The sequence below is a fragment of the Nuphar pumila genome, chromosome 7 (genome assembly GCF_984573655.1).
Source record: "Nuphar pumila chromosome 7, dmNupPumi1.hap1.1, whole genome shotgun sequence".
In the NCBI taxonomy this organism is placed as follows: Eukaryota; Viridiplantae; Streptophyta; class Magnoliopsida; order Nymphaeales; family Nymphaeaceae; genus Nuphar; species Nuphar pumila.
This window is the reverse complement of record NC_143255.1, coordinates 93,864,720-93,892,325: the sequence shown is the minus strand read 5'-3', so window position 1 is coordinate 93,892,325 and position 27,606 is coordinate 93,864,720. Positions and strand designations below refer to the sequence as shown.

Genomic DNA, 27,606 nt, shown 5'->3' with positions numbered 1-27,606 from the left:
AAAACCTTTGCTCGGTCACTTATCGGTTTTTCAATCATCACCAACTCGTTATAAATGTTTTTAAAAACTCTAATGTATTCGGCGATGGACGAATTTCGCTTGTGATACATCTGTAATTGTTGGATTAGGTAACACTCTCTTTCATGAAAGTCAAGAGCGAAGGATTCCTCCAATGTCGCCCAAACTTGGGCAACGATTTCTTGTCTTACGATTAGGCCAAGAACCTCTTCGGATAGAGTTCTGGTGATCCATCCCCTTAAAAGTCGATCATGCCTTGAACATTAGGTTTTCTAATATTTTTTCAGGAAATCCGGGTGTGAGGGAGCTGATGATAGGTTGTGGCATAAGAGTTGCACCATTGATGAAACCAAGAAGATCTTGACTTTCTATCAATCCCAAAATTTGGGTCTTCCACAAGAGGTAATTAATTAGATTGAGTTTGAGGGAGACAATTTTTCACGTTTAATGTGGATGGGTAGGGATAAATTGGCTACAATGATGCAGTGATTGAAGAAGAGAAAGAGGAAGCCATATAAAATCGTGAGGATGATAGCCTCTATCGAGGCTTTGATACCCTAACAAAAAAGGAGATAGTTAATTTTCATCAGAATCGATGTATTATTTTCTCTAATTTGTTGCTAACATTTTACACCTTCACATATATATATATATATATATATATATATATATATATATATATATATATATATATATATATATATATATATATATATATATATATATATATATATATGCGTGTATATAGTTGTTACATTTAAGATAAGTCAAAAGGATAACGACTCAACAACATTTGATATCTGGTATGATATTCAGTTAACAACCCAAGTGTGATAGCGCACATAAGCCTTCACGTGATATTCGGTGGGTGAGTTGCATTGCCCGTATTATCGACAGCAAATGTGATAACAACATCTGTGTTATCAATTACACCAGACTTTACGTGTCTTTTTTTATCGTCAGCATCAGCTTGTGTGTGATCGATAACACCAGAGTGGGTTGCATTTCTTACTTTATCGGCAACAGCTAGATCCATATCGCTAGTATTAGTAAGGTCGTATGTATGTTTGGGTGTTTCATGCCTGGGCTTTGTTGGGCAGTGTTATGCTTCCACTATGGATAGTGTTGACATGAGTTAGATAAAGACTTGAAAGACGTTGCTGATGCACGACAGGTTCATGCATTGCATTATAGTATGGAGATCGTAGTTATCCATTGAATTCGAACGTTAAAGAATATTTGTTGGTTTTCCTAAGATGGTTAGAGTTGTACACTTTTATTATAGTAAGATCACCATGAATTCTGTTGCCTTGGAGGCAGCAAAAAGACTTTACGATAGGTTGCAGGAAAATGTCCTGTGCCTACAAAACATCGTTGTTGTGTTATGAAGGTCACTATGAGGTGCTGCATGTCTCGTCTTATAATATCACTTGTGCTGCTCCTGGATCTCAGGAGATCTTCAGAGCTAGCGATCGAGGACCTGCAACCCGTTAACATTGAAAAACTATGATCAAAAGGGTGGTATCCTCCTATTTTGACCATGCATGATGCATGCCTTCAGATTTGAACAAAATAACCTCACTCTATGAGTTCCAACCAGGGTAGCAAATGCTCATAAAATGAAGTATACAATGTAATAAAATAAAGTTTTGAGTGTTACAGAAAAAACCCTTTTTAAGTGTGTTTTTTGGAATTATCCAAAAGCATAGGTGCCATTTTGAATTCGTTTCTGCGTGAAAGAAAGAGAAATTTACGAAAAACAACATAAATCGTAAAGTATATACTAGGAGATGCAAAAAATTTCAATTATTACATCTAAGGTGCTTGTTTTATTTGAGTGTGTCAAATTTTTTGTCTACTTTCTATAAATAGATGATAAGTTGGCGGTTTTATGTAAATTGCTCAAAAAAAAAAAAAGTACAATAGAAAACGCCTTCCCGCCAAATCGTTTCCCACGAAACCCTCACTTTCCCTCCTTTTCTCGTTTATCAGATCCAGAGAGAGAGAGAGAGGATGGCAGAGAAGGGCGGAGCTTCGGAGGAGGCGGCACCGACCGGTTGCTACAAATGCGGCCTCCCAGGCCATTGGTCCAGCGACTGCCCGGCGGCCTCCGGACCAGACCGCCCCCTTCCCGAACCGGTGAGCCGCGCATCCCGGCCAGAGGCGGCACCCACCGGCTGCTTCAAGTGCGGCCGCCCCGGCCACTGGTCCAGAGACTGCCCTGCATCCGCATCCGACCGCACCTTTCCCAATCATGCCCAAAAATCCGAATTCCAGCCTGTCCGAAAGCACAGCCAGCCACCCAAGAAGCTCCCCAGGGAGAGGCCAAAGCTAACGCCCCAGGTCCTTTGTTCTGACGACGGTCTCGGTTTCGTTCTCCGCCATTTCCCCCGTGTCTTTAAGGCCCGCGGCCACGGCCATGAGGTATGTGTCTTAGGGATGTACCGTAAAATTTGGAGAAACCTTTGCCAGTTTTGCGAAATGAAGGATTTTTTGTTTGTGGGTATTGCGGTATGGTGAAAATCATTAGTCTTTGAATTGATCGTTGATTTGATTGCTCCAAGATTTTGATGTGGGTATTGATATTATCGCTTTTGGTTTCACGTGTATCTGGCAGCGGAAGTGGCAATGTTGGTGTGTCTTGATGTGGTAGTTATAGAAATCTTAGAAGTGATATCACTTGCTTGTTTGCAAGTTTAGGTAGTTTAGGCATGGATTTTCAGAGTAATCAGATGGAATTTTCGTAATCTAAACAGTCGGTTTGGGCAGAATTGATAAGTTGGACTTGCTCTCTAAGTTCGATCCACTCGACCGATTCTTCAGAGTTCAGACTGCTATTTGGGAGGAATTGATAAATTGGATTTGCTCCAAGTTCGGCAAGCCCCCGACACTCTGAGATGGAGAACTAGGTGAACGTGGTCTTATAGATTGGACGGTATAGGGCAAATAGATCCGGTTCTTTTGCTTCTAATATAAGCTGCATTTGATGAGAGGTTCAGATTTTGGATTGCTCCAATTGTCTGAATCTTGTCTGAGATGGTTGTGCTTTTATATGTTGCTTCTGTTGAGTTTTTTTAGTATGTGGTTGATTGATTTAGTTTTGTGTGTCTTAATCTATTGTTTATACTATGGTATAATCAGATTTGTGGAGTGAGCCAGTGAAGTTCTTTTCCCTTGGTTTTAGTGGTGTCCCTTCAGATAGTTGGGCAAGTTGGTCTGGTTCTTGGGTCTAAAAGTAAAACAACATGATATTAAATAGTTATCTAAAACTTTAAGTTCTCAGAGGTTCTTGATTTAGTATGATTGTTAAAGACAGATGTGAGGTTATCAAAGAAATTAGAAATTAGTTTGGATGCATTTAAGATGGTTGATGCCTTTTGTGCTCATTTGAGTCGAGGATGTAAAGGGTTTAAAGTTATGTTGTTTCTTGGATTGAACCTAGCACAGCCTAATCATTGTGCCAAACTAAATTGCTCTCCAAATCTTATGTTCAAGACCAACGGACTTGCTCAGAAGACAACAAAGTTGGCTCAAGCCCAGTAGGTTAAATCCATTATAGCTTAGCTGACTTTATAAAACGAACCAAACTGACTCTAAACAAATGATTCTAAATATATAGTCAGACATGCTCAATAGGAAGCTAATTGCTTTATGTTAGAACCTGGGCTAAGCGTGGATGAACCAAATGCTTCAGTAATAAGACTCGGCCTAATCTTAGATGAAACAATCCAACTTTGAAGTTGAATGCCCAACACACACAATAGTCCAGACCCACTTTGTTGTCAATATTCTCTTATAATTCCACCTTTTTGCTTTTGGCACACTTGAATGGATGAGGGGGAAGAGGGCTTACAAGTTACAACCTTTTAAATAAAGACACACGTCCTATCTAGAGCACCTGGCTAGTAGTTGCATCACTTATCTCGATTTCTAAAAGCCATGATACCTCATATCTTAACTAGAAAACCCAATGATAGAAGGCATCTTGTAGAGTTTTCTTATACTTTGAAGTTTGAACTAATATATTTGAATTTCTCATCAGGCATCTTGATTTTTTCTTGATATATACTTCATTATCACAAATGAATTAGGACAATAGGTGATGGATTCCTTTTCAAAGGTATTCAACTGTCATATTGTAAAGTCATGTAACTTCCGTCCTTGCAAAAGTTAAAACATTAAACTTTTGCTCCATTTTGGAGCAAGTTAGTACAATTGTTTTTTGAAACTCCTAATGATATTTTCGTTACTTTGGGCAAATATATATATCCATTTATATATCTGTTTTAGTTATTATTATTATTATTATATTTTTAATATTGGAAGGTATTTTTTATATTAGATTTTATAGTCAAATACAAACTTGGGAGAACTTAGCACTCTTCATGGAGCCCAAGCCTATGCTGGTGGTATATTTGCACAATTTGCTTATTGCATTCATGATGCCTGTTCTTGTGCAATTCGTTGTATACATAAATTTTTGGTCACACAATTAATTTCCTTGTATTCAAATTCAAGTTTAGATTCACACAAAGTTTTTAAATGGTGTCCACTACTGCAACTTTTTCACCCCATTCATGTTCATATTCCATTTGTTGGGTGATCAATGGGGCAAGTTAGAGCAACTTTTTGAGTGAGAACTCTCAATGTGTTTCCATGGAGCTTGCCTGACATGCTGTGTGTAACCTGTTTGTATGTCATTTGCCTTTACCAAGATTTCCATAAAGAGGTGCATGACTTGTAGAGAATAAGCTTTTTGGTTTAGGTATTTGTAACACCCCAATTTGGGACCTCTCAAGTCCAGGTTCGTAGGTATTATTTTTCAAAGGGAAGAATCCAAAGTGAGAATAGAAGAACCATGGCATACGTATTTTTTTTTTCAAAGTAAACACAATCCACTCATAATTAAAGTTTTATCGGCTACATCATTCATAACAAAAAAGAGTACAAACTACAAACTCATCACAAGGTTCAAGAAAATAAAAATATAAAATAAAAGTCTCTGCTCGGCTCTCCGTCCGTCCATGAACACCTGTTGACAGAGACGGCTACGTCAGGTCTCAAGTCCAGCTTTGAACGATGCTCTTGGAACCTATATTTGTAATTATTAAAGGGGTGGGTCTACAACCCAGTAAGGAACAATTCTAAGCAATTAAAACTCTAACTTACAACTCGAGTGAACTCTAAGCCCCCTAGTCTGAGTTTAGTTTTTCATCCCATAACACAAAAGTTTATTTTTTTAAATTTGAGTTTAGTTTTTCTTCTCATAACACAAAAGTTTGTTTTTTTAAATCCCCCATTAACCTTCTCAAAACTCATAAGCTAGCACTCACTCAATGCTAACTACCGCATTAGATTGATTATCGCGGTCATATCCTACTATGGGCGTAGCAACTCCTATAGAATACCTCAACTATATGGTGTTGGCCAGACAATGGACCACTTTAAGCGATCCCAGACTGTGTATCACTAAGCACTTCTGTGAAAAATGATCCATCGGTAACTAGTCAAAGAGTCGGTCTGGGGAGATATACTTGCCTCTAAGATTTATGGTTCATGCTACATCCTACCATAACTGATCTGCCTAGAGTCTCAAATACTGTGTGAAATATAACTCCTAGGATATTTTATGCAACTCTTGCTTTTCCACATGAACTACTTCAAATTCATTTTCTTTGTATTTCAAATAAGTTTCTCAAGGTCTTCTTAGGGTTTTGATATTTACAAAAATCTAAGTATGCAGAAGTTCTAATATTTGTATATCGATGTATTGTTATGTTCTCAAATATACATAGTTTCATGCAAGCTATCTTATACAAGTAAATAAATAAATTATTTATTATTAACTAGACACTCTTATAATATCCCTTACCTTGAAATTAAGAACTAAACTCTCACCCTGTAGTCGAGTCTCTCTCGTAATAGTCAGATCTATTCATTGCACAAAGACTCAATTATCAAATTGACATTCTCTACATTTTATAAAATTACCAAACTACCCCTCCTGAAGGTGGTCTATCAGACATTTTTTTTGTGCTGCGTGTTTGGTCATGAAAATAGCATAGACAGATTCCTCTATGCGTACCGATTCTAATGAACTAAACCTCACCGATCCGAGTTCGGGATGAGAAGTTATGACCACATTGTAATGAGATATTGCGGAAATATAAAGAGTGCATACAAGCACTTACAACAATGAAAAAGAGACAATATCACAAGTCCACAAAGGGACAATACAAGCACAAGCCTTTATGAAGGCAACGATAAAAAGTCTCTTATTGAGAAGAGAGAAAGCTCTAAAGGATGAAAAATATACAAGGGGTTCACCCCTATTTATACAAGAGGGAGAGAAGAGAAGGAGAGGCCAAAGGCCTAAAAAGGAGAGCCCAAAAGGGGGCTCCCATAGAGTCGTTGGGAGCCCCCAACGGTCACAACCGTTGGGGGCTCCAACGACTCTATAGTTGGAGCCCCTTTTGGTCCTCAAAAATAACAAAAAAGAATTGAAAAAAATAAAAAATAAAAAATACATTTTATCAAAAATCTAAAATAGTTGTTTTCTAAACAACTATGTGAAATTACAAAATTACCCCTATCGGGTATTGATGTAATATATATATATATATATATATATATATATATATATATATATATATATATATATATATATATATATATATATATATATATATATATATATATATATATATATATATATAAGAGATACATTTTAACACCCCCCCCCCCCTCAAACTTTACGGGGAAATGACGGAAAGTTTGCCAAGAAGAAACATGAAGCGAGGAACCGGAAGAGCTTTAGTGAAGAAGTCCGCCAACTGATATTCTGAAGTGACATATGGTAGAGTAATAGTTTCTCGTAAGAATTCGTCACGAACATAGTGGCAGTCCATTTCGATATGCTTTGTACGCTCATGGAAGGTATGATTGCTCGCAATGTAGATGGAACTCTTGTTGTCGCAACATAATTTTGAGGCTTCGGTAATATCAACCCCCATGTCTTTAAGCAGACTACGAAGCCATACAAGTTCCATTGTCGTGGTTGCCATAGCCCGATACTCAGTTTCAGTGGATGATAGTGAAACTTTCTGTTGCTTCTTGCATCGCAAGGCAATCAAAGAGTCCCCTAAAAAGACACAAAAACCAGTAGTTGAGACTCGATCATTGGGATTACCTCCCCAATCGACATCAGTATAAGCAAGAAGATTCAAGGAAGAAGAGGAGGATAGAAAAAGCCCTTTATTGATGGTATTCCGAATGTAGCGGATGATTCGGAGAACAACACTCATATGCACAGTTGTAGGAGCATGCTGAAATTGGCTAACTGAGTGAACCGCATGGGTGATATCTGGTCTGGTGATGGTTAAATAGGTAAGAGACCCAATGAGTTGTCTGTAAGGCGTGGGGCCTTCCAGAAGAACCCCATTCTCCAACCGTAATTTGGCATTAATAACTTCGGGAGTCTCTGTTAAAATGTAAAACTGTACATATATGTATATATAATAATATTATATTATTATATATATATATAAATACATTTTTAATTTCTTTCTTTTCTGTATTTTTTTCCTTTATTTTTATTTTTTGTTTTTATGTCATCTAGTTCAGTTTGAACTAGAATGACTGTTGCTAGTCAAGTCCTGTCCAGACTTGACTAGCAATAGAGCTGTTGGACTGACACAGTCCAACAGCTCTTAATAGAGCTGTTGGACTGACACATTCCAACAGCTCTAAATAGAGCTGTTGGACTGTGCCCAACAGCTCTATTGAGTCCTCTTTCAGCTGTGTATATAAAGGGGTGCAGCCCCTCTTGTATTTTACTCCAATGCTTCTTAAGCAATTGGTTTTTCATATCAATAAAGAATACATTTTTTATTTTTATTTTGTTTCCAGTTATACCCTTTTTAAGGGTTATGCTTTAGTGTCATTCTTGACACTTGCTCTTGTTAATCAAAGCTCGTGTTTCGAAGATCCCCATTTCATTTCATGGTATCAGAGCCGCGGAAGTACTAAATCTTGAGGAAAAGCTGCCTCGGTTTCCGTGCCCGTTTGCAAAAGTGTTCGCCACTTGAAGAGAAGTGTTTTATCACTTCATTGGAGAAGATTTCACATCTTGTTGTATTGTTTTTTTTTTTTTTTCTTTCTTTCTCATTTTTCTTCTTGTTTCTCTTCTATCCCTATTCTTTCTCTCATTGTAATCGATGGATGACAATGATAAAGTCACCATCATGCCTATGAAACTAAGCGATACGAACTATGTAACATGGGCTTCAATCATGAAGCACCATATATGGGGAAAAGGCTTATGGGGGATTGTGGATGGTTCCGATTCGGAACCTAAGCTATCTCTTACTAAAAAGGAGGGAGATAAAGAGGTCCCTCTATCGGAAGAAGAGAAAATCAAGGCTATTGCCTCATACGAGAAGAAATGGAAAGAATGGAGAATATCTCATGCGAAGATAATGTCATGGCTTATCAATAGCGTTGACATTAAAAAATGCTCAAGTCTTGCCAAATTTGATCATGCCGATAAGGCATGGGAATACCTTAAGAATATGTATTCCCTTAAAGATATTGCACACGTGTGCAACCTCCAAGAAAAAGTTCGAATGATGACACAAGGAGACAAAACTATTCGTGAATATTACAATGGGTTGTCCGAACTTTGGGAAGAACTTTCCCTTTTAGAACCAAAGTGGCATTGTGCCGAAGACATCGAGCTTCGTCAGAAACAACTCGATGCTGAACATTTTTACCAGTTTATCACTGGATTAAGGCCGGAATTTGAAACCACTAAATCGGCCCTACTTCACAGGGGAAAAATTCCTTCTATTGTTGAAACTATTGAAGAGTTAACAATGGAAGAAAATCGTCTCCGGAAAGGTTCTTTAAAAATTGAAGATGATTCCGTTTTAGCCGTGTCTAGACCAGGGAATCATGTTCGATCATATAGGCCTCCTCACTTTAACCGACAAAATGGTGACTATGATAAGAAGAAAGTTATTTGTCATCACTGTCATGAACCGGGACACTACAGGCCACAATGTCCCAAACTTAAGGAACTGAGAGAAAAAAGAGCTGCAATTGCTGGATCGGAGCCTAAAGATCAGGATGCACCAGTTTCCCTGGCCCAACTAATGGAGATTCTTCAGCCTCTCATCAAAGGTGCCTCTTCCTCATCTGAAGCTTCAACCGGCGCAGCAGCCTCATCTTTTTCTGATTTAGGTAAAATTTCTTGGCTTCTTGACTCTGGTGCATCTTTTCATATGACCCCAAATAATCAAAGTCTATCCAAATGTGTTAAAAATAAAACAAGTGTGTCAAAGGTCTTTACTGCTGATGGGACTTCTCTTGAAATAGAAGGAATAGGAAATTTTGAAAAAATTTATAAAACAAAAAATTTTTTTATTCCAGAAATTAGACATGTTCCCAAATTAAATTTAAATCTTTTATCTGTATCTCAAATTTCTGATTATGGGTGTAATATTTCTTTTTCTTCTCATGGTTGTTGGGTACAGGATCGCCAGTCAGGCAAGCTGATTGGGGAAGGCCATAGAGAAGGAGGGCTCTATTACATGGATTTTTTGGAAATGCCGAAGAAAGCTTTTTGTTATAATATTCAAAAAATAGAGTTGGAACTGTGGCATAAGAGACTTGGTCACCCACATATAGCCAAAATCCAACATTTTCCAAATCTAGGGAAATTTTGTAACTCTGAATCATTTGATTGTAAAGATTGTATTCTCGGCAAAATGAAAAAATTACCATTTCAGAACAGAACCTTTTTCTCTTCAAGACCACTTGAATTAATACACTCGGATGTTTGGGGTCCTGCACCAGTAATTTCTAAAGGAGGATTTGTTTACTATGTTATTTTTGTCGATGATTTCTCCCGACATACGTGGATGTACTTTCTCAAACATAAGTCTGAAGTATTTTCATACTTTCAAACTTTTCATAATATGGTTAAAAACAAGTTTCAAAATGATATTACTATTTTTCGCACAGATTCAGGGGGAGAGTTTTTATCCACAGATTTTCAAAATTATCTTAAATTGCATGGCATCACACATCAAAGATCTTGTCCTTATACACCTCAACAAAATGGACTGGCAGAACGAAAACATCGCCATATTATAGAAACCACTAGAACTTTATTAATAGCAAATCAAGTCCCTAAAGACTTTTGGGCAGAAGCTGCCTTAACTGCCACCTATCTCATTAATAGGATGCCATCTTCTTCGTTACAAAATATCACTCCCATTGAAAAACTTATGAACATTTCTCCAGACTACTCTAGATTAAGAATATTTGGGTGCAAATGTTTCATATTTACTGACAAAAATGATAAACTTTCCCCTCGTGCGATTCCCTGTGCCTTTTTAGGATATGCTGAAAACCAGAAAGGTTATAGATGTTTTGACTTCAAAAATAATAAACTATATGTGTCTAGAAATGTTTCCTTTCTTGAAAAGGAGAGCTTCTTTGATTTTAGAAAATTAAAAGACGTCACTGAGTACTCCTTTTTGCTAGATCTAACATCAACATCTGATGAATATGACCTTGATTGTAACTTTGATGATGATCACAGAATTATTGATCTTAATGTTGAAAATGAAGAAGTTCATAGAGATACTAGTATTCAATATTCCAGGCGACAAGAGTCTAATACTCCATGTGCACTTGAGAAATATTCTAACATTCCAACTAGACAATCATCCCGAATCTCGAGGCCTCCAGAAAAGTTTGTATCATACGAGTCTTTCTCACCCACATATAGGGCAGTTATTGCATTAATTCACTCATATGAAGAACCATCCACATATTTTCAAGCAAAAAATGATATCAAATGGATAGAAGCCATGAAAGCTGAATTAGATGCACTTGAAAAGGCTTCTACATGGAATATTCAAGATCTTCCTCCAGGGAAGAAAACTATAGGATGTCGATGGGTTTATAAAATTAAAACCAAGAGTGATGGTACTCTTGAAAGATATAAAGCCCGTTTAGTAGCCAAAGGTTATGCCCAAGAATATGGGATTGATTATGAAGAAACCTTTGCTCCGGTGGCTCGTATGACTACTGTCCGAACCTTAATTGCCTTAGCTTCTATCAAAAAATGGTCTATTTTTCAAATGGATGTCAAAAATGCTTTTTTAAATGGAAAGCTAGTTGAAGAAGTATATATGGAACCCCCTCCTGGTCTAAGTATTCCTAAGGGTAAAGTCCTTCGCTTAGAAAAAGCTCTTTATGGACTTAAACAAGCACCAAAAGCTTGGTATGATAGGTTTAGTCGTGTTATGATTGATATTGGTTTTCAATTCTGTTTAACTGACACTGCTTTGTTTATTAAGAATTCTGATGCAGGGATCATTGTGCTTCTTCTCTATGTGGATGATATGATCATCACCGGAAGCGATAAACAGGGAGTTGCAACAATCAAAACACTTCTTAAATCTCATTTTGAAATGACTGATTTGGGCTTGTTGAGATATTTTTTAGGCATTGAAGTTGCTTATTCTCCTAGAGGATATTTATTATCTCAGACTAAATTTGCTTTTGATATTGTTTTCAGGTCTGGTATTACTGATGATAAGAAAGTTGACACTCCAGAAGTTGTTAATGTTAAAATGAAGATTGATGATGGAGAACTTCTTGCAGACCCTACTCCTTACAGACAGCTTGTCGGGGCACTTTCCTATCTATCCATTACCAGACCAGATATAGCACATGCTGTTCATACAGCAAGTCAATTTCAACATGCTCCTACTTCTGTTCATATGGGAGCAGTCATGCGTATTATCAGATACATCAAGTCCTCTCTTTCACGAGGACTTTTCTTATCTTCCTCCTCTTCTCTTGATTTAATTGCATATACTGATGCTGATTGGGGAGGTGATCCCAATAACAGACACTCAACCACTGGCTTTTGTGTCTTTTTAGGGGAATCATTAATCTCGTGGAGGTGTAAAAAGCAGCAGAAGGTATCTCTCTCATCCACCGAAGCTGAATACAGAGCCATGGCAACCACGACCATGGAAGTAGTTTGGCTCCGACGACTGCTTGCTGACATGGGAGTTGAAGCAACAAAGGCTTCACAAATGTGTTGTGACAACAAAAGTGCGATCTACATTGCCAGTAACAGAACATTCCACGAACGCACCAAACACATCGAAATGGATTGTCACTACGTCAGAGAGGAATATCTACACGGGATAATTGATCTGCCATATGTCACTTCAGAATATCAGTTAGCAGACTTCTTTACAAAGCCTCTCGCTGCTCCCCGATTTCACTTTCTCTTAGACAAACTTTCGCTCATTGTACCGTAAGTTTGAGGGGGAGTGTTAAAATGTAAAACTGTACATATATGTATATATAATAATATTATATTATTATATATATATATAAATACATTTTTAATTTCTTTCTTTTCTGTATTTTTTTTCTTTATTTTTATTTTTTGTTTTTATGTCATCTAGTTCAGTTTGAACTAGAATGACTGTTGCTAGTCAAGTCCTGTCCAGACTTGACTAGCAATAGAGCTGTTGGACTGACACAGTCCAACAGCTCTTAATAGAGCTGTTGGACTGACACATTCCAACAGCTCTAAATAGAGCTGTTGGACTGTGCCCAACAGCTCTATTGAGTCCTCTTTCAGCTGTGTATATAAAGGGGTGCAGCCCCTCTTGTATTTTACTCCAATGCTTCTTAAGCAATTGGTTTTTCATATCAATAAAGAATACATTTTTTATTTTTATTTTGTTTCCAGTTATACCCTTTTTAAGGGTTATGCTTTAGTGTCATTCTTGACACTTGCTCTTGTTAATCAAAGCTCGTGTTTCGAAGATCCCCATTTCATTTCAGTCTCTACTTTCTTGTCATCAGAAATCCCAGACTTAGAACAGATATCTGCAGCAAGCTTCATCTGTGACAAAATATATCCTCGAGAAGAATATTTAACTTCGATTCCAAGAAAATATCTAAGAAAACCTAAATCAGACATATCAAAATTATTTTTTAACATATTTTTAACATCAATAATACTATTTTGATCATTCCCAGTGATAATCATGTTATCAACATAAAACAACAATATTACGATACTAGTACCTGCATTTTTAACAAAAAGAGCAGTGTCAGCATAACAAGAATGAAATCCTAACTTTACCATGATATCACTGAAACGATCATACCAAGCCTTAGGAGCTTGTTTAAGACCATACAATGTCTTCAAAAGCCGAAGTGTTTGACCTTGCTTAATATTAATTTCGGGTGGCGGATCCATGTAAACTTCTTCACTTAAACTTCCATTTAAAAAGGCATTTTTTACGTCAAGTTGATAAATAGGCCATTTTTTGGTTGATGTGACATCTATTAAGGTCCTGACACTGGTCATTCGAGCTACGGGAGCGAATGTTTCTTCATAATCAATGCCATATTCTTGAGAGTATCCCTTAGCGACTAATCTAGCTTTATATCGTTCTAAAGAGCCATCGCTTTTAGTTTTAACTTTGAAGACCCAACGACAACCAATAAGTTTTTTGTGTGAGGGTAGATTAACTATTTCTCAAGTATTGGCTTTTTTTAAAGCATTTAGTTCAACTTGCATTGCTTCGACCCAATGTGGTGTAGATTTAGCTTGATTATAGTGAGCCGGTTCAAAATAAGAGTGTAGGGTTATTAAACACGCCCGATAGTTGGGGGTTAAGGAATCATAGGATACAAACCTATTTGGGGGTATTGATATTCTAGAAGAATGTCTAACTTGTGGTTCCTCAGTGGATTCAGAAATTTGAGAGTATTTTTCGAGGGCACTAATAGGATTTTCTTGATTTCTTCTTGAGTAAACATTTATATTGGTATCACTATCATAAACATTTATATTTGAATCACTATCATTTGAGGGTGTTATGTCAACATGGGATACCTCACGTGTATCATCTATGTTTTCAAGAAAATCTTCTTGTATGTCATCAATAAGATCATATAAGAATATATAATCAATTTCATTTGTTTCTTCTATTTTATCAAAACCGTTCTCTTCTTCTAGAAATGTTACATCTTTTGAAACATATAGTTTATCATTCTTAAAATCATAACATCTATACCCTTTTTGATTTTCACCATATCCTAGAAAAACACATTCAATTGCTTTTGAAGATAATGTTGAGAAACTCGGTTTTGATGTCACATAATATGATACACTGTCTTATTTAATTTTGTATGATATGATAATATGTTCTCTTGAAATAATGTTATATTATGACTAAATATGTTTTGCCTTAAATCTAACGAGTATTTGATGCAAGGATATCTCACCCAATAAGGATGGAGACTTCTTGTTCAAGTACAACTATGGTGCAATCATACTCCTTGAAGAAAAAGCTTGATGAGCCATGCTTTCCTAAAGTTCAAATGAAGAAATCGGCTACCTCAAGTTGAAGATTTTTTTCTTCTTTAGAGTCATATATAACAGAACCTTCAGGAACTTGCATATTGCATATTACATACTCATTCATACATACTACATCATAAAAGTATACGATAGTTTCAAAAAGGTTCTTTTTTGAAAACCAACAAGTGTACCTTCTTACAACCTTTTATGAAAAAGATATTTTGTCATATAATAATTGTACCTTCTTACAACCTTTTATGAAAAAGATATTTTGTCATATAATAATTGTACCTTCTTACAACCTTTTATGAAAAAGACATTTTGTCATTATACCTTACACTATATACAAGACAACATAAAATCGGCTACATAAGAAAAACAAATAAAATATGTTTTTGAAAAGACTTAAGTTATCTTCTTTAAAATGTTTCTTAATACAAGAAGAAGACAAAAACATAAATCGGCTACACAAAAGAAAAACAAATAAAATATGTTTTTAAAGGACTCTAGTTACTTTTTCTCATAACTATAGAATGTCGACTTACTTGAAGTCATCATTCTCTTTACAAAGCATTAAATGCCTTCCGTAACAAATCCCTTCTAAATATCCTTCCCAAAGAATGTCGACCTTCTTTTTGGGTCCTCATTCTCTCTGGAGACTTTAAAATACACTACATAAAGAACATACTTGACATGACTATGTACAAATAAATATCTCAAAGCACTCATAGTACTTACACTCATTTAAAGTAAAGAAGTACTAATGTACCTCAAATCATTAATTAGAATAAAGACAAAACTACAACCCAACGTTCAAATGTACTATTGTAAGAAATAGACTTTCTTACATAAAATATGTATTACCTAAAACACTACAACGACTAGTGTACCCTCTATCTTACTCTTCTGGAAAAAGGCATTCTCGATCTTCTCTAAAAGATATTTTTGAAAAGACATAACATTTCATATTTCAAAAAGTTACAATTCCAAAATGTAACGACTACTTTTTATAAGCTATATAAACACACACACACATAAACTATTCAAACAAGAGGAATGAAATAGACGTGTGAGCTTACAAAGAGAAAAATATTCTATTCGTGATTTAAAAAGAGAGCCTTGAAAAAGAAAGAGAAAAAGAAAAAGAAAGAAAAGAGAAAAAGTCAAGTCCAGCTCTTTGACAAAGAGTATCTTCTGAGTGACAAACAGAACATTCTTAGAATCCTTCATTTGTGCATTCTTATCATTCTGAAGGTTCTATAGGAAGTATTGTAACTCTGTTTATTCACTGTACTCCTTCTTTGTTTAAAGAAGTAGACCTCTGTGAAAGAGGGTGTTGCCCTTATCTGTTGAGAGAAGAAGACCTCTTGGGAAGAGGGTGTGCCCCTTCTCTGTTGAGAGAAGAAGACCTCTTGGGAAGAGGGTGTTGTACTATTTATCCGGTAACTCGGATGTTATAGTGGAATCTCAAGTGGTTTGCTTGGGGACTGGATGTAGGTCTGGAAATTGACCGAACCAGTATAACTTCTGTGTTTTATGTGTTGTGCCTTATTGCTTAATTATTTTATTTTATCGATCATTATCATATTTCACTATTCACCCCCCCTCTAGTGGAATTTCAGATAACTTATCCCTTTTTTGTAATAGGACAAAACATTTGCAACCAAAAATACGAAGACGATTGAAATCAGGTGAAAATTTAAAGAGTTTTTCATAGAGAGAAGCATTTTTTAACTTAGAAGAGGGCATTCTATTGATTAGATAAGTTGAGGTTAAAACGGCTTCGGCCCAAAACTTCTTTGGAATATTCCTAGAAACAAGTAATGTTCTAGCGGTTTTTATAACGTGCCTATGTTTCCTTTTCGCTAGGTCATTTTGTTGGGGAGTCCTAGGACATGACTTTTGATGGCAAATGCCATTTTGGGTTAAATAGTTTTGAAATTCGTGAGATAAGTATTCGCCACTGGAATCAGATCTTAAAATAGATATGTTATTTTGAAATTGATTTTGAACCTTTTTATGAAAATCTTTAAAGAAAGTAAATACTTCTGATTTATGACTAAGAAAATAAATCCAAACATACCGAGTAAAGTCATCAATAAACGTAACATAATATGAATAGCCTCCTTTAGACATAACCGGAGAAGGCCCCCAAACATCCGAATGCACCAATTCAAAAGGTCTTGATGAAAGAAAAGTTCTAGTTGGAAATGGAATAGACTTCATTTTTCTAAAAATGCAATCTTTGCAATTAATTTCTTTTTCCTTACAAAATTTGTTTCCAAAAGGAAAGAGATACATTTTGGAATAACTTGGATGACCAAGTCTTTTATGCCAAGTTTCCATGGTTTTTTCTTAAACATAAGAACAAAAATAATTTGTAGGGAGATCGAGATGGTCCATATAATAGAGGTATCCCTTTGTATGACCTTGCCCAATCCGCTTTCCGGACCGGAGATCCTGCACAAAGCAACCATTAGATGAGAAAGATATTTCACATCCATGGTCGGAAATTTGAGAAACCGAAAAGAGGTTTAAATTTAGTTTGGGAACAACTCTTACTTTTGGAACACAAAAATTTTGAGAATCTTTAAAAGAGCCAATACTTGAAATTTTTAAAAAGGTTCCATCGGCCGTAGAGACACAAGAGTCCTTTGAATTGGTGCAAACATCAATAAGTGCATTTTCATGGGGGGTCATATGAAAAGAAGCTCCGGAGTCAAGGATCCAAGAATACGTACCGAGTGATGATGTCGAGGCAATAGCCGCACCCGATGTGGAGGAAGAAACTTTAAGTATTTGTTGGAGAGCCATAGATATTTGCCCAAGAGTTTCTTTGATGTCATTGTTCTTGCCTTCATCTTCTTTGGTGGTAGTTTCTTCAAGAGAGGCCACCTTAGGCTTGAAGGTTCCAATAAGCTTTGGGCAAGCGGGTTTAATGTGACCCGGCTCATTGCAATAATGACAAACAATCATTTTTCTTCATCCATTGTAGTTTCCTTGTTTCCCAAAATGAGGAGGTTTATAGGTTCTAACATTGTTACCCGGTTTTGATACGGCAAAGACTTCATCAACATGTTTACTCATGCCAAGCCTTGTCTCCTCTTGAGTGATTTCGGCAATAACATCCTCAATAGGAGGAAAAATAGATCTATGGAGAAGTGAGGATCTCACTTGCTCAAATTCGGGACGTAGCCCAAAAAGGAATTGAAACAATCGCTCTTGTTCCATTTGTTTTTGCTTTAAATCAATATCTTCCATAGAAACCCATTTTGGCTCCAAAAGAGCCAATTCATCCTATAGTGGGTTTAGGGCACTATAATAGTCTTGAATGCTAGAATCACCTTGCTTGGTGGTTCTAATCTTTTCTTGCAAGAAGTATGCTCTCGCAAGATCCTTTTGGGTATAACATTGTTCATAAACCACGCAAGGATTTTTGCGTTATTGCTTTCCCAATCTTCCACTTCTTTTTGATGATTTTCAATGGCCTTTAGGCGAACATCTCTTTCAAGAGCCTTTTCTTGACCTTCTTCGTCCTTTGTGAGCATAAGCTTAGGTTCCGGAACGGTACCCATGACAAAACCCCAAAGCTTCTTTCCTTTGAGATTATTTTCCATTGCCGATGCCCACATCATATAATTCTTTTCATTGAGCTTGAAAGATAGGTCAATCTTTGCCTCCATGATGTTGCCAAGAAGTGAGAAGATATCCACTAAATATGAGATACACAAATCACACCTTTCCTTCAAGAATCGAGTGGCTCTGATACCATGTAATGAGATATTGCGGAAATATAAAGAGTGCATACAAGCACTTACAACAATGAAAAAGAGACAATATCACAAGTCCACAAAGGGACAATACAAGCACAAGCCTTTAAGAAGGCAACAATAAAAAGTCTCTTATTGAGAAGAGAGAAAGCTCTCAAGGATGAAAAATATACAAGGGGTTCACCCCTATTTATACAAGAGGGAGAGAAGAGAAGGAGAGGCCAAAGGCCTAAAAAGGAGAGCCCAAAAGGGGGCTCCCATAGAGTCGTTGGGAGCCCCCAACGGTCACAACCGTTGGGGGCTCCAACGATTCTATAGTTGGAGCCCCTTTTGGTCCTCAAAAATAACAAAAAAGAATTGAAAAAAATAAAAAATACATTTTATCAAAAATCTAAAATAGTTGTTTTCTAAACAACTATGTGAAATTACAAAAATACCCCTATCGGGTATTGATGTAATATATATATATATATATATATATATATATATATATATATATATATATATATATATATATATATATATATATATATATATATATATATATATATATATATATATATATATAAGAGATACATTTTAACACACATGTCGGACTATATGCTATAAGGGTAATTTGGTCTTTTTATTGATTCAGTCCAGGTCAGAACTAGGCTCGGTTTGAGTTTAGTCCAAATTTGATTGACTGAAACCATATTTGGTTGACCCAAGGGTTCACACATCTTATATATATACATACATATATGTATGCATCGGATACAGTTCATTCAAGTAGGTCTAGGCTTACACTGAGACCATGTGGGTTGGGTTTTGAACCAACCCAAAATAACTCTCAATCTTGACAAAACTGACTTGGTTTGGGTTAGCCTGAACCAAGTCTGTTTGGTTTAAATTTTAAAACCAACTCCTTTTTTTCTTCTCTCACTCCATTTTTTTTCCCGATTCCACTGAACTTAACTTAGACCCAATTGAGTCTAGATTCAATCAGAACCGAACATGAGACAAAACCTAGTTCTGTCTCCCTCACTCACAATTTACCCAAACTGGACCCAGACCTGGTTTGGTTCACAACTTGAAACTGAGACAGATTTTCCACTCTCTTTGTCTTGTCGCGTATGACCAGACTCGGTCTGGGTTGGTTACAACCTAGGCCGAGTCAGTCTGGTCTGCACCGACTGACTAAGATAGATAGTGCTCGCTCTCTATCTCGCTTTCACCACCCGATCCAGACCGAGTCAGTCTGTCCACCAACAGGTCGAGATAGAGAGCCCGCGCATTAGATCAGACTTGGTCTGATTGCGTTCCATGACAGACCGAGACAGAGAGGGCTCTGTCTCGCCTATCTTTACAAGGTTCGGACCGTCTCGGTCTGGTTTCAAACTCAAACCGAGTCGGTCTGGCTCGCATAACAGCGGCCAAGACAGAGGGCATCTCTCTCTATCCTGCTGGTCTCTTGGCCACACCTGAGCTTCGTCTGGCTTATTCTCTTTCTCTCATGGCTTTGACGATGACGCCGACAACCTCTCCCAGTTTGCTAGTGTCGTTTTTCTCTCTGTAATGTAATAGAAAAAGGACAAAGAGAGCGGTTTACCTGCTGGTCACTCTCCCTTCGTCAGATGGCGCTCCGATCACCCTCAAACTCTCTCTTTTTCTCTCTTTGTGAAATGGAGAAAAATTAGAGAGCGCTCATGGGTTTATATAGAACCCATGACTATTCTCATTTAAGGTGAGGTCTCCCCCACTCTCCCCACTTCTACATACGTGGGGAGAGGGAGAGGCTCCCATTATTCACCTTAAATGTGGGGCTCTTCACTCTCACACTCACAAAAGTGGGGGAGAGGAATAGATTCCCACCAAAAGATATGGGTTTTACTTTTACAGTATTATTATGTAAGCACTGAACTTCTTCCTCCTAATGTCCAATCTTGCTTAATGCAATATGTTGCGGACCTTGAGGTGCCATAGCATGAGCTTATGATGCTACTGAAGCTATGTTACATGGGTGCAGGTTCAGAGGGTATGACACGGCAATTAAAAAAATGCCGCTACGGGGACACGACTATACATATATTAAATATCACATAAATACAAAATAAATTCAAAATAAACTGAATATAATCTAAATATATATGTTATACCTAAAATATATATTATATGCTGAAAATATAAAGTTATAAACTAAAAATATAATTATAAATTATAAATTGAATACAAACTTGTATGTACGGAGGGTAAAATGGCATCCCTAGGTGTTGACGTGTGTCAACACGGGGACACCCATGTCGACACGGGTACAAAGAGCAAAATGGAGTGTCCGTGTGACATAGTACTGAATATATATATATATATATATATATATATATATATATATATATATATATATATAGCTTTTTTTTATCCTAATAAATGAGCTTACTGGCATGGGTTCCCACTTAAAGCCATATTAGCAAGCCTGGTTACCTTGAAATGCTGTGATTTGCCATTGGTTGGACAGAGAAGAATAAAAATGGTAGCATGAAGGTGCTCTAATGCGATGTCCATAGAAGTACATTTGAACATTTGATATGCTGACACTACCTAGACGTGCACTTGTCAATCTTGTCGTGATAATGTGAGTAATTTGGTTTGATATTTGTTGATGATGAAGGAACCCTCATCAAGAACCAGGTCACTTAATGGGCCCGCTTCCCTGCAAAGTAAAACTCCTGGTTGAGGATACGACCACCCAGCCTTACATGCCCCAACAGTAATTTGGTTTGATGTTCTTTTGCTTCTGACTGAAAGCAAACTCTATTTATGCTGGATTTGTGATCAAGTATGTGGGGTGGTGTCCCAGTAAATTTCCATGTCTGGCGTGAAAACATATAAATCTTATTGGTTGTTCAGGATGAAGAGATTGAGAGCCTGAGTTATATTCTTTCCATATCTGTGGCATAGAAACTTATATCTATCTTATTTATTTTTCAGGTTGAAGACCTTGGGAACTTGATTGGATTATACGCTCAATGGCATGCCCACTTGCTCCCTTACTTTTCGTTTGAACAGTTTGTACAAAAGGTGGAAAAAATTGGTACAACAAAGCGTGTCAGGGTATGCCTAGTAAAATTCTTTCTGATCTTGTATGACAAAAGTTCATGCAGAAATGCAATGGCTTACTTTTATATGCAATCATGTTAATGTCAAGAGGAAATCACGGAATCAGATAAGATATTGGTGGATCAACCAATTGACGCTAATCAAGGAATTGGTTAGCGTCAATTGGGATTCTACGATAACTTCTATACTCATAAAGATTTCTTTCTTTTGTTTTTGTAACTTTTTACTTTGCTGTAAGTTATAAATACTACCTCATGTAACCGATACAACATATAGAAATCATTTTTCTTCCATTTCTTCTTCATATGGTATCAGAGCAGTAGTACCGTTCCTCTTTTTTCCACTGTTTCGTTTCACCTTCTTCAGTGGCCTTTCTCTGGAACCGTGAGATATTTCCATCACAAGATAGTTGCCCAAGAGCTATCCAACAAATTTTTTTGGTTGCTGCAGCCATCTGTAGGAGCAGCTTCTCACAGTCGGCAGAGCATTGTCTGTTAAGGATCTTCATCAAGTTTTTCCATGGCAAATGAAGGACCATCCAACGATTTATCTGGAGCACGATCAGATCGGACCTCTGATATTGACGGTTCTCCATTTTATCTCCATCATTCCGATAACCCAGGTGCCATTCTTGTTTCTAATCTCTTGAATGGGGATAATTATGCTACCTGGAAACGAGCCATGAAAATGACACTCAATGCAAAAAACAAATTCGGATTTCTTGATGGTTCCATCTCTGAACCATCTATATCAGCTTCAAGCTATCATGCTTGGCATCGATGTAACGACATGCTTCTTTCGTGGCTCCTTAATTCAGTCACCAAAGAAATTGCTAGCAGTGTTATATACGCTGATACAGCTCGAGCAGTTTGGCTCGATCTTGAAGAACGATACTCTCAAGGCAATTCAGCCCGTATTTTTCACCTTAAAAAACTCATATCAGATTATCGGCAAGAACAGAATTCCTTATCTACGTATTTTACAGGATTGAAAACCCTATGGGATGAACTGCAGTCTTACCTGGACATACCAAACTGTACTTGTGGGGCATTGAGGGAACATAGTTCGTTTCATCAAAAGGAAAAAATATTTCAATTCCTCATTGGCTTGAATGACTCGTATAACACCATTAGGAGTCAAATCTTAGCCATTGATCCTATTCCCAGCATTAGCAGGGTATATGCAATGGTCCAGCAAGAAGAAAGCCAACACTTATTTCAATCGGCTGTTCATCAAGTCGACTCTAGTGCACTAAGTGTCTGTGTCAATCGGCCACAAGTTCGATCAGCAGGACAAGGGCGAGGCCGTGGATGACCCAAATGCGATCATTGTGGCATGCTCGGCCACATAAAAGCATGATGTTATGTACTTCACGGCTATCCCCCACATCTTCAGCAAGAAAAAAACAATATAAAGCCATTTGGATCAAAGGAGCCTCATGATACAGTCACGGGCCCCAAGGCATGCCTTTCCACTGCAGCAAGTGATACCCAAAGTGATGCCACATTCATGTTGACCAAGGAACAAATAAAACAGCTATTGTCGCTCATCTCTCTGGATCCCAACACAGCAACCGCTAACATGGCTGGTAATCATCACTATTCTGCTCTTTGGATTATAGATACTGGAGCATCCGATCACATGACATCTGACCTATCACTGCTTTGTGACGTCCAAACTTTTCCTAGTTCTAAACCAGGTAGATTACCTAATGGTCAAACCATACATGTTACACATTATGGCACAAGTCACATTTCCAAAAATTTCATTTTATACAATGTCCTTTATGTTCCTAATTTCCAATTTAATCTTCTTTCCGTCCATAAACTCACTGACTCTCTTAATTGTGTTGCCATATTCTTCCCAACATTTTGCATTTTCCAGGAGCCAACCAAGAAGACGCTGATTGGAGCGAGTAGTTTGCATGACGGATTGTACCACCTTCACATTCCCACCATCCCTTCTCAAGCCATGTCTGCTGCATCCCCAAATAAATATACTATTTGGCATGAATGACTCGGTCACTCATCCAAGGAACGACTTGCTCAATTAGCTCGCAATCACGATTTTATAACCAACTGTCCCTTACATATTTGTGATGCATGCCATCGAGCAAAACTATCACGTTTACCTTTTTCTGATAATAATTCTAAGAGTGATTTTCCTTTTGATCTCATTCATGTGGACATTTGGGGTGGCTACCATACACCATCACACACCGGTGCACGTTACTTCCTCACCATAGTCGATGATTTTTCTTGCTGCACATGGGTTTATTTGATGAGATTTAAATCTGAAACTTATTCTCTCGTTCAATTTTGCAAAATGATCAAAACTCAATTCCATTTGGTCATAAAAAAAATACGTACGGATAATGGTACGGAATTTCTTTCTCACATGACACAACAATTTTTTTCTGACAATGGTATTTTTCACCAACGTACTTGTGTCAATACTCCCCAGCAAAACGGGCGTGTTGAGCGCAAGCATCGGCACCTCCTTGAGGTTGCCCGAGCCTTGCGTTTTCAAGCTTGCTTACCCATTCATTTTTGGGGAGAATGCATTCTCACTGCCACTTACCTCATTAATCGCATTCCCACTCCACTTCTTCATGGAAAAACCCCATATGAAATGCTCTTTCATAAAACTCCGTCTTATGAACATTTACGCGTTTTTGGTTGTCTTTGTTATGCTCATAATACAAATCCTCACAAAGATAAATTTTCTGCACGAGCTAAACGTTGCATATTTATCGGTTACCCGTTTAGTCAACACGGCTATAAAGTTTTTGACCTCGATACCCATCTGTCTTTCACTAGCCGAGATGTTATCTTTTATGAAAACGAGTTTCCTTTCAGAAACCATGAAACCTCACCAATCCCTCCTAACCTCGTCCTGCCCTCCCCCATCCTTAATGACACAAACGATGATTTCTCTTCACCCATTGAATCCCTTAGTCAACCACCAATTACATCCATCCCGGATAACACACCTGCTCTATCATCTCCCCCACCACTACGTCGCTCAAGTCGAACCCACACCCGACCTCACTACCTGACCGACTTTGTGTGCAATTCCGCCAGCATCCTACCCGCCTCAAACGGTAAGCTTCCCACCTCCCTTTATCCCATCACCAGTTATTTACACCTTCATCAATTTTCGGCTTCCCATCGAGCTTTCCTTAGTGCAGTTCTCTCTGATCAAGAGCCACACCATTTTAGTGATGCTGTTCGGAATCCAAATTGGCAAGCGGCAATGGCCGAAGAGCTTAAAGCTCTTGAGGACAATCACACATGGGAAGTGGTCACACTGCCACCCAATAAGAGACCGATTGGATGTAAATGGGTCTTCAAAATCAAACGGCGTGCAGATGGTTCCATGGAAAGATACAAAGCACGTCTCGTCGCTAAGGGCTATACACAGGTAGAAGGATTCGATTATCATGACACATTTGCCCCTGTTGCGAAACTAGTTACTGTGCGATGTCTTCTTGCTCTTGCTTCCATCTCTCAATGGCGGTTACACCAACTTGATGTCAGCAATGCTTTTCTTCATGGGGACCTTGATGAAGAAATATATATGGATTTACCTGATGGCATCCATCGCAAAGGGGAGCGTCAAGTATGTCTTCTCAAAAAGTCTTTATATGGACTTAAGCAGTCCTCACGCAACTGGTTTAGCAAATTGACTCATGCCTTACTCTCTGCGGGATTTGTCCAATCTAATGCCGACTACACTCTTTTCACTCAGAAATGTGATTCTTGAATCACAGTGGTACTTGTATATGTCGATGACATCATTATTGCAGGGAATTATGATCCAGATATTCTTTCTTTGAAGTCTTTTCTGCATGCAAAATTTCACATTAAAGATTTGGGTCCTCTAAAATATTTTCTAGGTATTGAAATTGCCAAGTCACCAGTAGGTATATTTCTAAGCCAGAGAAAATATACATTAGACATTTTATCCGATTCAGGACTTCTTGGAGCTGCACCAAGTGATTTTCCCATGGATCAAAAACTCCGACTTACATCTGATGAAGGGGAGTTATTTGATGATCCGTCACAATATCGGAGATTGGTAGGTCGACTAATATATTTGACAGTTACACGACCAGACATAGTGTATTCTGTTAATCTCTTAAGCCAGTTTATGCAAGCACCACGTACACCACATTACCATGCAGCCATAAGAGTATTGAGGTATTTGAAGTCTACACTTGGGCATGGCGTCATTCTGCCTTCTAAAAGCAAAATGCAAATAGAAGCTTATTGTGATTCTGACTGGGCCAGCTGTCCCATGACTAGAAGATCCACTTCCGGATATTTTGTAACCATCGGGGGCAGCCCAATCTCATGGAAAACAAAGAAGCAGAATACCGTAGCAAGATCATCCGCAGAAGCAGAATATAGGGCGATGGCATTAGCCACTTGTGAATTGATTTGGCTCAAGGCTTTATTATCAGAGTTCGGTTTTATACATGACGAACCCATGAATCTCCATTGTGATAACCAAGCAACACTTCACATTGCGTCAAATCCTGTGTTTCACGACCGCATGAAGCACATAGAAATTGATTGTCATCTAATTCGAGAAAAAATACAAGCAGGGATCATTAAGACCAATTTTGTGCCTACGAAAATGCAGATCGCAGATATATTCACAAAAGCACTCGGAAGGGATCAATTCAAATTTTTGGTATCCAAGTTGAACGTGACAGATCTTCACACGTATCAACTTGAAGGGGAGTGTCAAGAGGAAATCACGGAATCAGATAAGATATTGGTGGATCAACCAATTGACGCTAATCAAGGAATTGGTTAGCGTCAATTGGGATTCTACGATAACTTCTATACTCATAAAGATTTCTTTCTTTTGTTTTTGTAACTTTTTACTTTGCTGTAAGTTATAAATACTACCTCATGTAACCGATACAACATATAGAAATCATTTTTCTTCCATTTCTTCTTCAGTTAATCAACCCATTTTTGCTAGCATAAGTAAATTGGTATTATATAGAAGCCATTCACTTGATAAGTTGATTTTAATGCTCCTTTTTACCAATTACCATTCTTTGCTTTCCAAGAGAAGTTTCTTTCCTTTTTCTGTTGCGTCATACTTCTTTTATGCTCATCTAACAGTTTGAGTGGTCCTTTTGCTGAAACAGATGGCTGTCAGAGAATTGAGAGAGAGGGTAGATAAGGGCGGGGATCCCACAAAGTTACATGAACCCCCTGTTGAAAAAGGTATAACTATTATACATGACATCTTGTAGAGAAAATTATTGGTTGAGCAATGTCCGTTGATATCCTTGAAAGACAGTCTTCAGTAAGTTTATAGGACATGATATGCGAGGTTATGTTTAGGTTTCCTTTAAGTCTTAATTAAAACAACATGGCACATCTAGTTGATAGTTCTACTGTGAGGTTTATAGGTGAAGATGGAGGCATGAATGTGGAGGAGGTTCACGGCATGGAAGATCCACCTGTTGAGAATGCTGGTGCTGATGAAATGCATGAAGACATGTTTGATGAAATTTATCGACAGGCAACAGAGGTACCTTACATAATCTCTCTTCACTTACAACATGCTGAGAGACACTTTTCTTGAGTGGTCTATAACATGATTCATGCTTGCTGTTATGGCCATGGAGCCTGATTTTTTTATCATAAACCAAGGTTAATACTCATTAATAGGAAGATAAATTTGAAAGGTTCATTTAAGGATATTAGTTCAGTCCGGTGTTTCTTATGTGGTTTCAAATCCATGCAATCAATCCTAATTGTGCCAGCCATTGAGTTAAAGCAGCTTGATAGCCATTTTAAAGTGATGGGCATATATCAATATTGTCGTGGCCATGATTCCTTATGAGAGTTACCTGTGCATTGCAGGACACAGCTGCTACTTCCAACAAGGAAGCACCTACCGACAGTAACCCAGCTACAGAGAAGTTACCAGAACCCACAATAGAAAGTGAAACTATCAACCCAATAACCAAAATGCAGATAACAGAAGAGCAGAAGGCTCGAATAGAGGCTAATCGACTGAAGGCCTTAGAGAAAGCTGCTGCTAGATCTCAAGCTTTACAGTCTTCTTAATTGTTTCATTGTTTTCCTCCTTTTTTTCTTGGTAGTTCTCAGTTTTTTTTTTCCTCTTTTGCATTTTGAGAATGAGAAATTCTAAGGTGAAACTTTAAGATGAATGCCAGTTATATGAGATTGATACAGCCTTCAATATGATAAGGATGTTTATCGGTCAACTTAGATTGGGATCTGCTAGAATTCAGCCTTTGGCTATATGACAATATGA

At 37.5% G+C, this 27,606-nt stretch overlaps 1 protein-coding gene across 1 annotated transcript; it reads left to right on the top strand.

Annotated features, from left to right (window-relative positions):
* The first annotated feature begins 2,031 nt into the window (after nucleotides 1–2,031).
* Nucleotides 2,032–27,395, top strand: LOC149832499 (uncharacterized). The gene is made up of 6 exons (XM_090013255.1): nucleotides 2,032–2,157; nucleotides 2,206–2,442; nucleotides 21,169–21,300; nucleotides 26,465–26,543; nucleotides 26,705–26,853; nucleotides 27,189–27,395. Exons 1-6 carry the CDS (start codon nucleotides 2,032–2,034, stop codon nucleotides 27,393–27,395), a joined length of 930 nt encoding a protein of 309 aa, XP_089869381.1.
* Nucleotides 27,396–27,606: the final 211 nt, after the last annotated feature.

Excerpts from the sequence above, each read along its gene's own strand:
- LOC149832499 (XM_090013255.1), top strand. The coding sequence starts at position 2,032 with ATGGCAGAGAAGGGCGGAGCTTCGGAGGAGGCGGCACCGACCGGTTGC. Across the intron at positions 26,544-26,704 it reads TGAACCCCCTGTTGAAAAAG|TTGATAGTTCTACTGTGAGG; the intron begins GTATAACTATTA and ends TGGCACATCTAG. Across the intron at positions 26,854-27,188 it reads TTTATCGACAGGCAACAGAG|GACACAGCTGCTACTTCCAA; the intron begins GTACCTTACATA and ends TGTGCATTGCAG.